Below are 14,857 nucleotides of genomic sequence, written 5' to 3'. Positions count from 1 at the left end.
GGGGGGGGTGTGGGGGGGTGTGTGCCGCTGACTCCACAACACATATACCTCACCACTGTGTCTTTGTATTTAATAAAGCGATTCCAATTCCCAGGACAATGTCTCTACCCAGATTTGTGGGTGGCTCAGAGCTGAGGGTAATATTATGCAGGGCTTCTCTCCCTCCTTTCCAGCCTCACAGAGTGGCTATTGTGACTAATAGCATATTAAAGTGGCTGCTTGAGGGTCACCTTTTTTACCCCTATTCAGGTTCAACTCACAAGAACTTGTCTATTTTCAGTTCTAATCTTTGCGGGTTTAAAAAGATAAATTTTGTGCAGACAAAAAACAATAGTAGTCTTTTAAGCAGAAATACCAAAGCAGAAAAGAGGAAGTGCAAGCCAAAAAGAATAGAGAATGCATTTAGGAAAGTTTGTTTTAGAGCTTGGATACACTCAACACAGAGCACCAAGCCAATTCTCTTGTACAGCAAAGCTCTGAGAGCAAAGCAGAGACCAGGGAGTTCTCTACGCTCACTGTAGCAGCTCCTACACTGTGCCATTTGCTTTGACTCCACTCACTTATGCTTTACTATTACCCTCGCAGCAACTGGGACCTTGTGATTTGTCTGGCAAGCTGCAAAGCTCCTTAGAGACAAGTACCTTCTGCAAGAGAGAGATTGAAAAGCAGAGCAGAGCTAAAGGAGCCCGAGATGGGGCAGGAGCCTGCCAGGGTGCCTCTTACCTGTGCCCCCTCCCTGCTGAGATGCACCATCACAGCAGAAGACTCATGGATCTCACTCCCGTCATACACCCCACAGCCAGCCAGCACGACAGCCACTCTCTTCCCCATGGTCACAACCAAAGCAGGAGGATTCCCTGGAGAGTCCCAAATTGCTGTGCATCTCTGTTCACTGCCTGGAGCCTTTTATAGCAGGATCCCTCCCCCAGGAGCAGGTGGGGCCAGGAGGGTTGGGCTGAATTTCTTACTGGCAAGAAGGTTTTATTTCCAGTACCACAGGCAGGGCATGTAAATATTATTTGTTTCCTCAACTGACTGCTCCCTTTCAGATCTTCTTCCTGGCATGTTGTCTCCAAAGCATCCACAGCTGATATGACCTGTTCAGCAGAGCAGCTATGTTTTTCCTTCTCAACTGTCAATTTTCTGTTCTATTTCGGACTGAAGTACTAAAGTTTTTGCACATAAGATGGTATGAAAGGGAGCCTGTCCAGAGCAAGTATTCAAGCCAGTGCATTCCTCTTTGTGCCCCATTTTTTAAACCCTATACTGCATAGGCAGCCTCCATCTTTTAACACCAAAATTTCCTTTTCTGACCTTAAATGTTCTTATCCTCATATCCCATCTCCCAAGAGCAGACATTTTGCACTCCCTTGTAGTTTTTTCCTGGCCTTTGGGTCCTGAGGTTAGAAATTAATAACTTGATTCTTCATCAACAGCACAATCTCTCCATTTGCCAGGAAAGTGGTGTCAGGAACTGGCTGATCCCTGACCTCTAGGGGCACAAGGCCACAAAATCCACAGCATGTGATGGGGAGATTCCCTTGCTCATGCAGAGACTTGTTCTTCCTTGTCCTTGATATGCTCACACGTGAGATGATTATGTCCCCCTCTATTGCACTGTTATGATAACTGTGGCCTGTTGAAGTTGTCTTGCCATTCTGCAGAGAACAAAAAACTTCATGCAACATGACTGAAGAATATTTTTCAGGGGTTATTTAGAAGAAATTTTCCTTGGGTCTCTATGATATTTGGAAGAGACATGATATGTCTGTATATATTGAAATAGCGTTTTGAAAAGTTCATTAGTCATAGCAGGTGTGAGGAAGATACTGCTAATGCATTTGACTTAATTTATTGCATGCATCTCTTAAAACTAGTGATATCAGGCACCACATACTCCTAGCTGCTACTTACACAAGCAGGAACAAAAAGCACGTGAGAAAGGAGAAGGGACTTGTAGTCCAGTTATCTAACACATTTCAGTTACTTTTATTACCCAGAATGGGAATTAAACTGTGAGATATATGTGGAAAACACCGAAAGCCTTTTCACTGCTATTTGTTTTGTTATCTAAGGTACTCTAACAGTAGTTTAGAAATGTATTATTTCCTCTTGCATGAAAAAACAGCTGAATCATGCTGCATCTTGAAAAGATAGTTTCTTCCTCCTTCAACTGTTTAAGAAGCAGTCCCGTTAATGAGGGAACAAAGAGAGCCAGAGGCTGATGATTTAAACAAACTTACTGTTTGCTGCAAACCACATCATTTAGCTCTGCCTGTTGCAAACTGACTGAGCTGGTTCCCCTGATATATTTAGTGTAACTGGACAAACCAGGCTTGTTCCAATGCTTGCTTCCCCATGTAGTAAGATCTATCTCAATAGACATATTGAACCTAAAGATCTATCTATCTGCAATAAACATATTCTTGACAAATAATACTGTTCAGCGGAGTTATTCCATTCTCTGTGGAAATGTCTGCACACACTACAGTAGAGACATTGGGTTTTAATATTAACACCTTGCTTTAATCTGCATTAATATTCTAGTGAAGATGAGTGTGAAGGAACCCTGTTGCCTCAAAGCTCTTTTTGAAGGGTGTACACAGTTAAAGATAAATGTCCTCCAAAGCACTGAAGAAACCAGGAAAGTTTGGGAGTGATTATAGTGATCCAGCTGCACAATGGAAGCATGACATCATGCTCCAACTGGCTCAGAGAGCAGGACCTGTGGACCCTGACAGTCTGTGGTTGTTCTGGATGCTGCTACAGATCTAATGCCTCTTGGATGATCCTGGAGGCCTGTCTTTGAGCTTCAGTCTGTGCAGCTCTAAGTCCCATTTCCAAGAGTTTTTCTGTCCTCCAGCCCTGGCTGTGGAGCATAACTTATGGGGGAACATAGAGCAGGATCTGCCAAGAGGAGTATCACAGCTTGCTGCTGTAGGGCTCTGCAGAGTCATCCTTGACCAGCTCAGTTATATTAGTGTGAAGCTCTTTACACTGTTCTGCATCTTCTATCTTGTCAAGAGGCTCAAAGTGAAATTAACTTTAACTTGGGCTGATGGAAACAGAAGCTGAGTCCTTCACAGGAATAGGCCCTACATTGGTCCATTGCACACAAACAAAACAATGGAGGAATGTGCATAAGTGCAGACAAGTGTTGCTTCTGTTTTCCATCAAAACTCTGTTAGCTCTCACAGAACAGTAGAACAGTTCTCTGCCTAATTAGCACTTGCCGTGTGACCAAAAAAGATTGCGAGGCCAGTGTCTGCTGCTTTCTGCAGCCTCTTCTCCACTGGTAAAGACCTTTATGCCTTGATCACATATTCTCCATGGGACACAGTAGGAAGCTGTCAGTAGGTCCCTCATGTTGCCTTTGGGACACAGCAGTGATCATGGCAATGACTGACACTCACTGACTACATGGTTCTCTTGGAAGACCAGCAAGGCTCCTCTAGATTTATCCTCACACCAATGGTCTCCAGACTGCATGTTTGCATTGACCCGTCACTCGTGAAAACCACTTAGGAGGAGTTCCCTGTGAGTGTTATGCAGAGCAGTTGGATTGGGTAGACGTGGAGTGACACATGGACAGAAGTCACCTTTAAGGGAATGGCACTGAATCTTACCTGTGCTTGCCCAGCACAGGACAGTGGTGCCAGGCATTCATAGCTGTGTCAGGGACAAACAGCAGGGCCATGGCCAGTGTTAGGAGAAATAACAGGTCCCCAAGGAGTTCCTAGGCTTGCAAAGTACTTATTTGCTCCAGCAAGATGGATTCCTTAAAAAAACTTAAATTTATCCAGTGTAATTTCCTCACTGGCAGTAGCAAAAAGGCAGTAATAGTAATAAACCCTCAGCGTTATTTTTCAAGTGTCTTTTTTAACAAGGGTTAATCAACAGTAAAATTAAAAGGCCCCTGGAGGGAGCTACCAGCGGTCTGTGCTGACTCACAGACTGAAATTTATTGCAAGGAACTCGTTTGCGTTTCCTCCCGCATGCAGAAAGTAATACTAACAGAAGATGTTTGTAGGGAAAAGGGGTGGAGAGCAGGGAGGAACGCAGGCCAGTAGAGTTGATTTGGTTATAAAGAGCTAGGGAGGAAAGAGAGGCAGCATTTCAGCCCACATCTGGGTCTTCAGCAGACTCTGCAATGGCAGACAGAAAAGCTGAGTCACTGCATTCTTCCATAGGGCTCTTGGGCATTTCCGCAGGTAGGGATTGAGTCTTCTTGGCATGGGAGGATGGGATTGGGACTAGCTTTCGTGGACAACCCCCTTTTCAAAGGGGGCTAAAGAGTCTGTTTATTCTGAATTTTCTCTGCCCTGGGTAAAGCTTTTAGATCCAGAGATCCCTGTGCCTATTTCAGCAGCCAACAAGATATTTGTCTTGGCTTTAAAGTGCTGACGTGAACTTTTTATTTGATCCATCCTGGGTGGGAAGCAAATCAAAAGTTTTTGCTAGTCATTTTCATAAATGATCTTTATTTGGATGCACTTTCCTCTCTTTTCCTGTTCTAGCTGCTTTCCCTGCAGCTCTGTTTTCTGTGTTCACTCCCTTTCATTTGTTTCTTCAAGTTTCATCTTTCTGAGTGCTGCTCCTTTTCATTTTTAGGCTAGTTTTCTGTAGGCACAATGCTTTTGCGATCATTTGTAGAGTGTGCATGTGTCTGTCTGCCTTTTGTGTAGTTGGAATCAGAGAGCTGATTTTTATTTTTATCTGACAACAGAGGAGCCCTTTCAAACATGATTAAGTTCAAGATTCTTAAAATTAGGGACCCAGAAAGAGGACATAAACCAAGTTACACACACACCCCCCAGCTCCTTAGCTTTCATTATTTTCAGATCCTGTACTGCTGTTTTTTCTCTATTCCCTGCTCTTACTACTCTGGTTCTCTCCAGAGAGAAAAACATTGGGGTAAAGTTTACAAGCTCTTTCTTTTTTCCATCTCCCTTGTCACCCCCAGGATCACTCTTACTGGCAGTGCACTTCTACAGTTTACCCAGAGCAGCCCCTCTGATCCCCAACACAGCTCTAGGAGTCCTTCTGTTGATTTTATCATCTCTTTTGGCATATGCAGGTAAGACTCAAAGTGTGTCCAGCTTCAAGGCCTCCCCCTTCTATAGCTTTGCATGTTTTTGTTCTGCTTTGCCAACAGGTTTGTACAAACCGTCAGCCTTGCCAGACCACCGATTCATTCTCCTGGAGCAGTATGTCAGCACAGCAGATTTTTCCTATATAGGCAACCAAAGAAATCAGTGTTAGTTTTGAACCAGTATCTCTGAGAGTTTTAACAGACTGAATACATGATTTCTCTAAATACAGTTCCCAGGCTCTCTGAGAGTACTTTAGGCATCCATGGATTGAAATGGCATGTCAATGTGTAAATGCCAAGAGATCTACTTATCTGAGAGAAAAAAAATCACTAGCTATAACAAAGTCCACACTTCTTAGAATGAATGCTGAGTTATCTCTCCTTTTTAACTCAAGCAATGAGGACATGGAAATCCCAGATTTGATGCTGGTATTCTTTCCTCTACAAAGCAGACAGGTTGGGAGAGACACTATATATTTTAACCCATAAAATGTAGCTCTACCTCTTCTCTCAGTCAGTGGTGGCACAAAGCATTAGTAGAAAGCACTTAGAAGCAGCTGTATTGATGGGACTGTAGGGAATGGACCACTGGGCAGGCAATGTTTCACAGCTGATGGGAATCAACCTAGGGAGTCCTCCTACCAAAGGCAGGAATTCCTGTGCTCCCTTGTTCCAAGAGATGCATACCTGTGGAAGTACAGAAGTCCCCTCTGTAGCCTGGGGACTTACTCAGCAGAGTTCTTGCTTCCCTTCCCAACTTGAGGCTGGCTCACAAGGCTGTATCAATTTGAGGAAGAAATGAAGCATAGGTCCATGACAAAGCTCCAGCTTGATAAGAAGCTTTCAGGTCTATCCATGCTGATCAGTATCCTCACATTGTGAAGTGAGAAAGCATAGCCATAAAAATAAGATACTTTGTGATATTGTTTGGGGGTAGTAGGTGGGTTCCATTCAACTTGAAGTATTTTAAATTAAGGTCTCTTTGCCATTTTGGGGATCAGGATACTTAACAGGATAGGTCTTGAGAAGGAATGAGTTTTGCAATGATGATGCTTCTGTCTTCTGATAAGGCCATTATTTATGGAGATCCAGCAGGTTGTATGACACTTGTGGTTCAGACATTGGACCCGACAGCTTACAGCAGGAACAAAACAAACCACCAGCAAACTCAAAGGAAGATGTGTCAGGACTTTATTTGCATTAATATGTCATGGTCTTGTTATTGAGTCTTGTAGGCATCATGAGGAAGATAAGAAAATGTCTTGCTGAACCTCAACTTCATTAGGGCAAACTGTGTGCCAGGTGCAGTACTTAGCTAAAGGAACTCAAGTACTTTGAGCTCACCTCAGGCATTCTGATGAACACAAAGTGTTGCACTGATGGAGTCTTTACGGTTATGTCTACACAATATAATGGGGCTTGATGCAAACCTACCCAAACCTACCCGTGATAGTTGTGTCTAGCATCATGCAGGACCTGTGCAGCTCCATGCTAGTATAGCAATCATGCTTCCAACACACCATGTGACTATAGTACAGCTGCCTGTCCTAACTATCACTTTCCATAACCTACTGACTCAAAATCACAGTTCTATCTCCATTATCATTTGTTTCACAGGAATTCGGAGAAGCCTAAGAAATGCCTTCCTGTTCTTGTCTCTCTGCCTGACCGTTTCAGTGTTCTGGTGTGGCTACGGAGTGGTCTTCATCCTGGGAGGGCAAGGAGTTTTGAACGACACTGGTGATTTCCGCAATGCCTTGGTGCCTGGCCTGGTCACGTTTACTTTGGCACTACTCATGATTGCAGTGGTGGGCTTCCTTTACAGAGAGGTCATCCTAGCTATGATTGCTTTTGCTGTCTCACTTGCCAGTGCTCATGAAGTTGCCATGCATTATAGCATAGCTTTTGGTTCCTCTGCTGTAGCTTGCAATTACATGATTGTCTGCTTGGTTGGTGGTTATTTTGCTCTGGGAAGGATTCTTTATTTCTTAACCAAAGAGAAAGTTGCCCTCCCTGGCACAGATCTGGCCAAGAAAAAGACCCATGAACAGATCCAATCCACCAGTGGCAGCATGAACTGTTTTGCAGTCACTGGTCTGATCCTGAACATGCTGTCTGCCAGCGTCTTTGGCTGTAGACTCCTGGGTGTCACTGGCAAACTATTTATTGGTCAAGTACCCTGGCTGTGGGCAGCTGGGATCTACCAGATTGGCATCTGCATTTTATCATACCGTGCAATGGATGTGCTAATGGCTACATTCTTTGGTTTCACTTCCATCCTGAAATTTGCTGGAGGCTATTGCCTTCTGTACCCGATCTGGCAACCAGAGGAGCCGTCTTTCCCTACTCCATTCCTGGTGGTTTTCACAATTCTTTTTGCTGTCTTGGCTCTTTTTGTCACTCTTAAGAGCCCAGTGGATGGCCTGTATTTGCTCTTTTATGTGGCCTACTGTATTGCATTAGCTTGCTGTCCCAAGGGTTTTTTTGAAGGTGGACCTCAAGGTGTGGATGTGGCCATCTTTGTGGCCTCAACCTTGATGACTCTAATTCACCTCTACAATGTGAAAGCAAGTGCCAAGATCCCAACAGGGAAGGGTGCTGTGAAGGCCCTACTTGCTCGGAGCAGATTTCTGAAGCTTCGTGAAGGGGCAGACCTTCACACTCCCTACCTAGGGTATTCCAAGTATGCAGATGCAGAAGTACTTGGCTATGCATGCAGTGTCCTCGCTTCTTTTGCTATGACAGTGACAGGGGACCCACAGGCTCCACTTGCTACTGTTGTAATTCCATGGGTAGTGGTAGCTGGGGGGATCCTTAAGCTTCTAGGTGGCTCAGTGGCCTTTGCCCGTGGTAAAACCCTGGAGAGCAGTGCCTTCATTCTGTATGCTGTCATGTGGATCATCTGGGGCTTGACAAGATATGGTGGCCTCTATGGCACTACCAGGAGCTTCCACACAGCAGTAGGCATCATTGCTTTCATGCTCTTCAATGGCTTCATTATCTTCTGCACACTCTTCTTAAACACTGCATGGTTCTTCTACTCCCTCACTTTCTTGCTCATAGCTATCAGCTACTTGCTGGATGCTATCCATGCTCTTCCAGCTGGCTATGACATTGCTGCCACTCTCATCTTTGGTCTGGTCAGCTTTTACTGCTTCCTGTCTGCCCTTTTTAACAGCATCTTTGAAGGTTCTTGCTTACCAATGGGTAGGCCCATTGTGCAGCTTAGTGGTGTGGGGGGAGGAATGACCAAGTGCCTTCACCTGCCTGCCAGAAAAGCTTCCTCAGTCAAGAGAATTGCAGGTAAGGGAAATACATAGGGCATAATGTGGGGGTGGAGGGTAAATTTTTTACACTATTAAAGGGACGTTATTCCAATCCAGGTATGGAAACCATGACACTCTGATGACATTTTGATGAAGTGGGCCAATTTACAAGAGTCATTAGAAGCTGGATACACGATGGGGGAAATAGGACCAATTCCCTGATAGGATCTGGGTTTAGCAGTGAATTTGCTGCTGTCTCTCCTGTATCCTATCCCTGTCTGCTCATCCAGTCTGAGTTACATGAATCCTCCGGGCTGGGGTTACCACAGAAAGCTTTGTACAGAGAAAGCAGGGCAAATGCATGCTTGCTCTCTCCACAGGGCTGAATGACTTCTGGCCCTGATGAATGTGGCCCAGAATTCCCCTAAATGCCAGATCTCCTCTTGGATGAATGCTAGAAAATGTACTGTCAGAGGAAATGCTTTGTTAGTTGGGAAAAGGAGATGAGAGCACCTGATTGAGTGTTTTGTCTGTGACAGCTCTTCCGTGAATTACAGCCCCTCAATTCTAGTCACTCAAGGGGTTCTGCCCTGTTCACATGCCAACAGATATCCTGAAGAATGGAGGGACTTGCGGCATCCCCACAGATACTGTGTATGTGCTTGTGGCAGCCTGTAATCGGCCTGATGCTGTGGAGAAAGCTCACCAGTAAGTATTCGTCATGCTGACCCAGTAAGGTCTTCCTTGGCTAGTCTAAAGAAGCCTCTAGGACTTACAGTTGCTATTGAGTACTGGCTACAGCAACCACCGAGAGCAGTAGGACACACACATAGCTTAGCCTTCATGGGAGCAACAAGGTGATGAGCTGGAGGGAGAAAATCCAAATGAGGAAAGGAGGTAGTTGAGCTGTAATTGTCTTCTAGGATATTGAAGGCTCCTGGCAGGTGGTGGAGCCAGGTAGCTTGACTATCACAAGGAAACCCAAAGAAGTGGCAAATTAGTCAGGGGATTATTTTATGCATTTGTAGGTACATACTGTCACAACTAAAACCGCTCTTGTGTTTAAAAAATGCTTCTAGCTGTACTCTTGTAAGCAGCCAGAAACCTTCATATTGGTGGGGTTTCCTCAGAGCTTGGGAAACTGGGACTTCTACCCATCACTACACAAGCTAAAACCTTGATTTGGAGCAGATATTCCTGGTTGGGAATAGTCATTAATGTCCCTTCCTGTCAGGTCATCTGTTGAACAGTCCTACTTTTACTACAGACTGGTGACCTGGGACAGAGCCTATACACCTTGTCTTATCTCTAGGCCTCACCAGTACAATTTCCTTTTCAGCTTGAAAATTAATCTCCCATCTTACTTCCAGGCTCATTTTTCTTGCTTCCTTTCCAGCTCCAAGCGCCAGGCTCAGGATCGCCCCATGTCACTCTGGATTTCTAGCCTAAAGCAACTGGAACCTGCAAAGCATTTGTTCACTCCCCTCCTTTGGGACTTCATGGAGGCTGCCTGGCCATCTCCTATTAGCATGGTGGTTCCTAGAGGTGAGGAAATACTGTGACTTTCAAGCTCTCTGGAGGACTTTGGCTTTGAAAGTCCAAATTTGTCATGCATCCCTGAAATGCCACATACTCTGTGGCAATATTTCTGGTGAGATCATTGTGTTCGGACTGATGTACATCCATAAGTGCTGTGTGACTCTTCCCTGTGCAGGTGAATGGGTGGACTTCCTGGGAATGAAGGACTCTGCTAAATATGTTGGTACTCCTCAGAGCATTGCCATCCGCATCCCGGACTGCTCTGTCACCACACACCTCATTGACTTGGTGAGTGACAGGAGCCCACTCATCCCAGCAGCACTGGCGACCAGACCGTGCCATGCCACTGCCTAGGGAACAGGCTTGGTGTCAGTTCTAGCACCCAGTCCTCTGGCCTGGTGTAGGGGAGAAGGATTATAGGAGGCTGGAGCATTCTGTCAGCCCTCTTGGAATGTCACCTCTCCTCTCTTTTTTCTTTTCTCAATGAAGTGAGGATCCTAGCATGTTCAGGCAGGTTTGGAGCGTGAAATGTGCTAAAATGAGAAACTCCTGCAAGAACAATATCATTAAGAAAGAGTGGGGTATGCAGGCAGCTGGTAGCTCTTTTATTGCAGGAAAGAGGGTAAAAAGAAATAACCACCAGTTCAGAAAGCCAGAAGAGATGCAATTAACAAACATTTTGTCTGATTTCCTACACAGAACAATTTGTTGAAAACATGGGCTTATCTGAAGCCAGAATAACTTCAGAAGGTCCAGAATATGGCCAGAGGGACTGTGATACTCTGCATGTTCTGCTTATTTCTAGGACAGACATTGTAGGTCTTTGGCAATTGCCATTGCTGGAAAACAAAATGTTCTTTCTTGATCAACATCTGTTAGTCACTCAGACACAGATTAGATGCGACAGTAGTTGGCTACAAAGTAGGTGTCTCTAGGTGAGACACTGAGTTCTCTTTAGAGTCACAGAGACTCACAAGTGAACTTCAGAGTTCAAGTCATCTGCTTTATACAGTAAAACCTGCTCAGAGCTTTTATTCCCATTTTTCTGTCACCAGGTTGGCCCAATTGTTGTCACGTCAGCTAACCCAACGGGAGAGGCAGACACAACACATCACAACCAAGTGTATGCCAAACTGGGAGATAAGGTAACTGGGGCTCTGTCTTTTCATTCCAGCGGGTCCCAGAAGATGTAGTGATAGAAGAATGCAGCCACTTTGTTTCTAGCAGGCAAATCAATAGATGATATCAAGAATCTGAGAAAGCACCTCATTTAAAAAATCCCATGGACACTCCTCATGTTGGTGTCATAGAGAAAGAACAGTGTAAAATACAGAACTTGGTGACAAACCAAAATTATTCTGATTTATACAGTATAGTTATGGCTTGGCAATGTGAGTTAGTTCGTCTTCCAACACAGAATGATACGAGCAGCAAAAAAATGCTTTTTTGCTTACAAGCAATAAAACTACTGATGCCTGAATGCGCCAGGGCTCCAGCTGGCGCTGAGCTGTCAGAACACAGGGGATTCCCATCTAAAGCTGAAGCTGGTCTAAAACTGGTGCCAAAGCTCCAAAATATGCCTTGCTTTTAGAACTTCCATAAGTTCTAGAAGTACAGTGGTCACGGCCATTCAAATGGCTGTCTTTTATTTCACTGCTACATCCTGAGCGTACTACATTTTCTATATTCATGGCAGCTTATGTGAGGGCAGTTTTAAACAAAAGGTGGTACAAGTCTTCTACCTTTGCCTCCTCAAAATTCTGGTTTTCTACACATTTGCTTTGTGGATGGGACTTCTTCAAAGCTCCTCAGCTGATGCAAACCTGTCTTTGCTGTACTGCTGACCTACACCCCATAGAACTCTCTCTCTTTTTGCTTTCATTAAGTGCATTAATTCCAAATTCAGCCCTTAGTGCCAATACAGTGGGGTAGGATGGAGCCGAGTTGCCTTTGATAATAATTATCTGCTGTTGAGAGGGGGAAACTGCCCTCTCTTTTCCCAAAGACCTGAGGAGAACTTGGTGTGAACATCTGTTGCTCTTCAGGTGGATGCAGTTCTTTGTGATGGACCTTCTCCAGAAAACATTGCTTCTACCGTTGTGGACTGCACCAAAATTGACAGTGGAAACATAGGATTCTTCAGAGTTGGTATCATCCCCAAGTCTCAGGTAAAATGAATCTTGATTTTGTTTCTGCTCCCTTTCTCCATCTCCATTAAGTGAGTTTCAGACTGGGGGTTTCCTAGTTCCAGAAGGAGGTGAAGAAAGCCATGATAGCATGAGGCATTATCATACAGTGATGTGAAAGTGCAGAAAAACAGTTCCATGTTGCCTGTGTCCTGTCTCCAGATCCCATTGGACCACTCCGTGCTAAGCTTGTTGTTGGGCAATGCACGAGGTGAGACTGATTTGTTTGTGGAAAGAGCTCTGAGATCCAAGGTTGTCAACCTCCATGTGGCAGGCTCTCCATTTACACTTGTCCCAGAGACCTCTAAGCATTCAGAAATGCTTAGTATAATCCCAAGGCTGAGCCCAGAAAGAGAATAGGGCATTATTTCAGGATCTGGAGAAGAAAGTAGTGCTTTCCTTTATTTACTAACCCACTCACAGCTGTGTTTACTAATTCCAGGTGCTTCAGGTACTGGAGCAGGTGCAGAAGAAACACACATTGGTTCCTAACAGCAGCACTTGCACCACAAAAGGCCAGGAAGAACATCTGGATCACAGTCATGCTGTACGCAATGGGGTGGGTATGCCTGCCTCAGAAGAGGGGGTGCCAGTGCAGTCCCCCGGTAATGGTTGCAAGAATCACACTCGCTTCTGAGTCCCTTGCAGGTCAAGCAGTTACATGCTCACTAGAAAATTTTTTGCTGGAAAATGACATATAGGTCAAATTGGGGAATGGGAGAGATTTTCCAGCTGTTGTGGTGACTTATTCATCTTTCTATGGATAGTGCTAAAATATCCCAGTGCAGAGCTGACTTACAAACCACAGTCACCCAGAAGTAAAATTTTCACTTACAGAGACTGCCAGCTTTCACTGAAGATCAGACATGACCAAAGAAAGTGTTGTATTGGTGACAGACTGGGCCCAGAGTATCAGAGTTTTATTCCTTTCACTGGGAGTTAACACCTTTGGTTTGGGGCACAGAGTGACATGAAGTGTTTCATAATTACATGTTGGGGGAAAAACATTGCATGAAATTTGAAGTTGGAGAGGAAAAAGGGAAGATGTATTCAAGTACTGTGCTGGTGAATACAGTGGGCTTTCTAAAATAGGTGAGGCAAAGTGTGGCCTTGGGAGCTGGGGCTGTCTTCTGATATATCTTCTCAAAATGGAGGTCACAGAACCAGACACTAAAATGCCATTATCCAAGATGCCATTTTCTGTATTTCACAGTCAGTGTGAGGGTGGAAATACTGTTTTGATGACTCCAATACCTCTTTACAAGTGCTGGATCATTACGGAAGACTCTCCCTTCCCATGTTATCTTATGCAGGAGGATCATCTGCACTGCATTTGGGGATGTTAGAAGCTGGTCTCTTGCCTTATAGCATAACTGTCCACATCTCACGGTGCATTTCCTCCAGAGTGCAGATTTAGTGCAGAGTGGTAGCTGCTGACCGGGAAGAGGTGAAAAGAACTTCAAACTAACATGAGGCATTTTTTCTTTAGCAAAGACTGCATGGCTGTGCAGTAAGTGGCTTGTTAAGCCTCTGAAAACTGTTGATCTTATTCTTACCTGACTCAGGTGCAAGGTGCTGATCCAACTCCAGCTGAAACCAATGAATTGATTCATTGATTTCCCCTGAAGTTCTGCTGGAACTTAAGTACAAATGCTGTGCAGTCAGAGGAGCTCAACCTCTATGAACTATGGTAAAACCAGGTCTTCTCAGCTTGTTCTTATGGAACTGGCTCTCTTCCTGCAGAAAAAGAAAATGCCAGATAATTGAGTTTGTTAAATAATGTTGCTGGTCTACTTACTGTATCTCTTTGGAGTATATTAAAACTCATTTTTAGAAATCAATAAAGTATTTTCAATAAACATATTTCACACAGGTCTGTGCTATCATCTGCAGCAAATACTTGGAAAAAACCTTGTGGGCCAAAGGGTTATGGATTTCAGCACATAAGGGTCCTGGCCATGCACAAAGGAGCTTACAAGGAAATCCAATTGCATCACTTTCCAGGGTAGGAAGAGGAGGGAAAGAGAAGATAAACCTTAGCATCAACCCCCTGGTGCCAGCTCCTGTGCTAAGGAATGCTAATGAGCTCATACACACCAGGGCTGAATTTTGCCCCTTTCCTTAAGTCAGTTTAAAATCCTGACAAACAGTGAAATCTGAGGGAGTGTGGTAAGAAGCGTTAATCTGGAGAAGCGCTGAAGCATCATGAAGCCTTTTGCTGTGTGCAGACAGCCCTGGCTTAAATATACCAGGGATGCTGCTGCTCTGTGCTGCAAATAATGATATAGTGTGCCACAAGTTAAAAGCAGTGGTTTAAAAAGCTGAATTCTTCACAAGATGCCTTGCCTGGGTCCATTTTTCCTCTTTCACTCTCTCTTCATGGTCCTTGTTTCTCACAGAAAGTTTTGATCTCAATATCAGGACACAGGGAGAACATGTCAGGAACTATTTCTCACTTCCCTAAGTGAGGTGCAAGAGGGGGAGATATTTCATTTGAGTTCAGTCCCTATTTTGCCCCACCTGCAGCGCTCCTGCATACAAGCAAACTGGAAAGAAATAATTTAGTAAGGAGAAGATTTAAATGAGATGTTTCAGTTTAATCAAGGTAAAAACATTTCTAATATTTCCAGAGTTTTCCCAGAATTCAAGGTGAAGAAAAACACTTTTAAAGAGAAGTGGAGAGAGAGGAAAAGCCACTGTTTTAAGTGGCAAATCCAAACCAAGTATGAGCTGTTGAGAAAAACACTTGAAGTTTTTTCAGCATATTTTCCAAA

The 14,857-nt window shown here is 44.3% G+C and overlaps 2 protein-coding genes across 3 annotated transcripts in view; one reads left to right on the top strand and one right to left on the bottom strand.

Moving 5' to 3' along the window:
• LOC113480218 (glutamine amidotransferase-like class 1 domain-containing protein 3A, mitochondrial) overlaps positions 1-885 on the bottom strand; it is a 5,657-nt gene extending 4,772 nt beyond the window's left edge. The window contains exon 1 of the mRNA XM_026848840.1: positions 724-885. Within this exon, the coding sequence (XP_026704641.1) occupies positions 724-831 (108 nt within the window). The 5' untranslated portion in view covers positions 832-885. The remainder of the gene's footprint in view (positions 1-723) is intronic.
• Positions 1-13,937, top strand: part of LOC113480217 — a 21,500-nt gene extending 7,563 nt beyond the window's left edge. Inside the window, exons 1-9 of one of the 2 annotated variants that reach the window (XM_026848839.1) lie at positions 4,046-4,211; positions 4,964-5,077; positions 6,710-8,395; positions 8,967-9,066; positions 9,755-9,903; positions 10,073-10,185; positions 10,953-11,042; positions 11,943-12,065; positions 12,526-13,937. In XM_026848839.1, coding sequence (XP_026704640.1) covers positions 4,151-4,211; positions 4,964-5,077; positions 6,710-8,395; positions 8,967-9,066; positions 9,755-9,903; positions 10,073-10,185; positions 10,953-11,042; positions 11,943-12,065; positions 12,526-12,720 — 2,631 coding nt within the window. In that variant the 5' untranslated portion in view covers positions 4,046-4,150 and the 3' untranslated portion in view covers positions 12,721-13,937. Of the gene's footprint in view, positions 1-4,045; positions 4,212-4,963; positions 5,078-6,709; positions 8,396-8,966; positions 9,067-9,754; positions 9,904-10,072; positions 10,186-10,952; positions 11,043-11,942; positions 12,066-12,525 lie in introns of those variants that run through there. The other variant, XM_026848838.1, reaches the window with a different exon arrangement.
• Positions 13,938-14,857: the final 920 nt, after the last annotated feature.

Source organism: Athene cunicularia (assembly GCF_003259725.1).
Source record: "Athene cunicularia isolate RWA chromosome 4 unlocalized genomic scaffold, athCun1 chr4_part3, whole genome shotgun sequence".
Taxonomy (NCBI): domain Eukaryota; kingdom Metazoa; phylum Chordata; class Aves; order Strigiformes; family Strigidae; genus Athene; species Athene cunicularia.
Note: the sequence above shows the minus strand (reverse complement) of the source record. Positions and strands in the feature narration are given on the sequence as shown.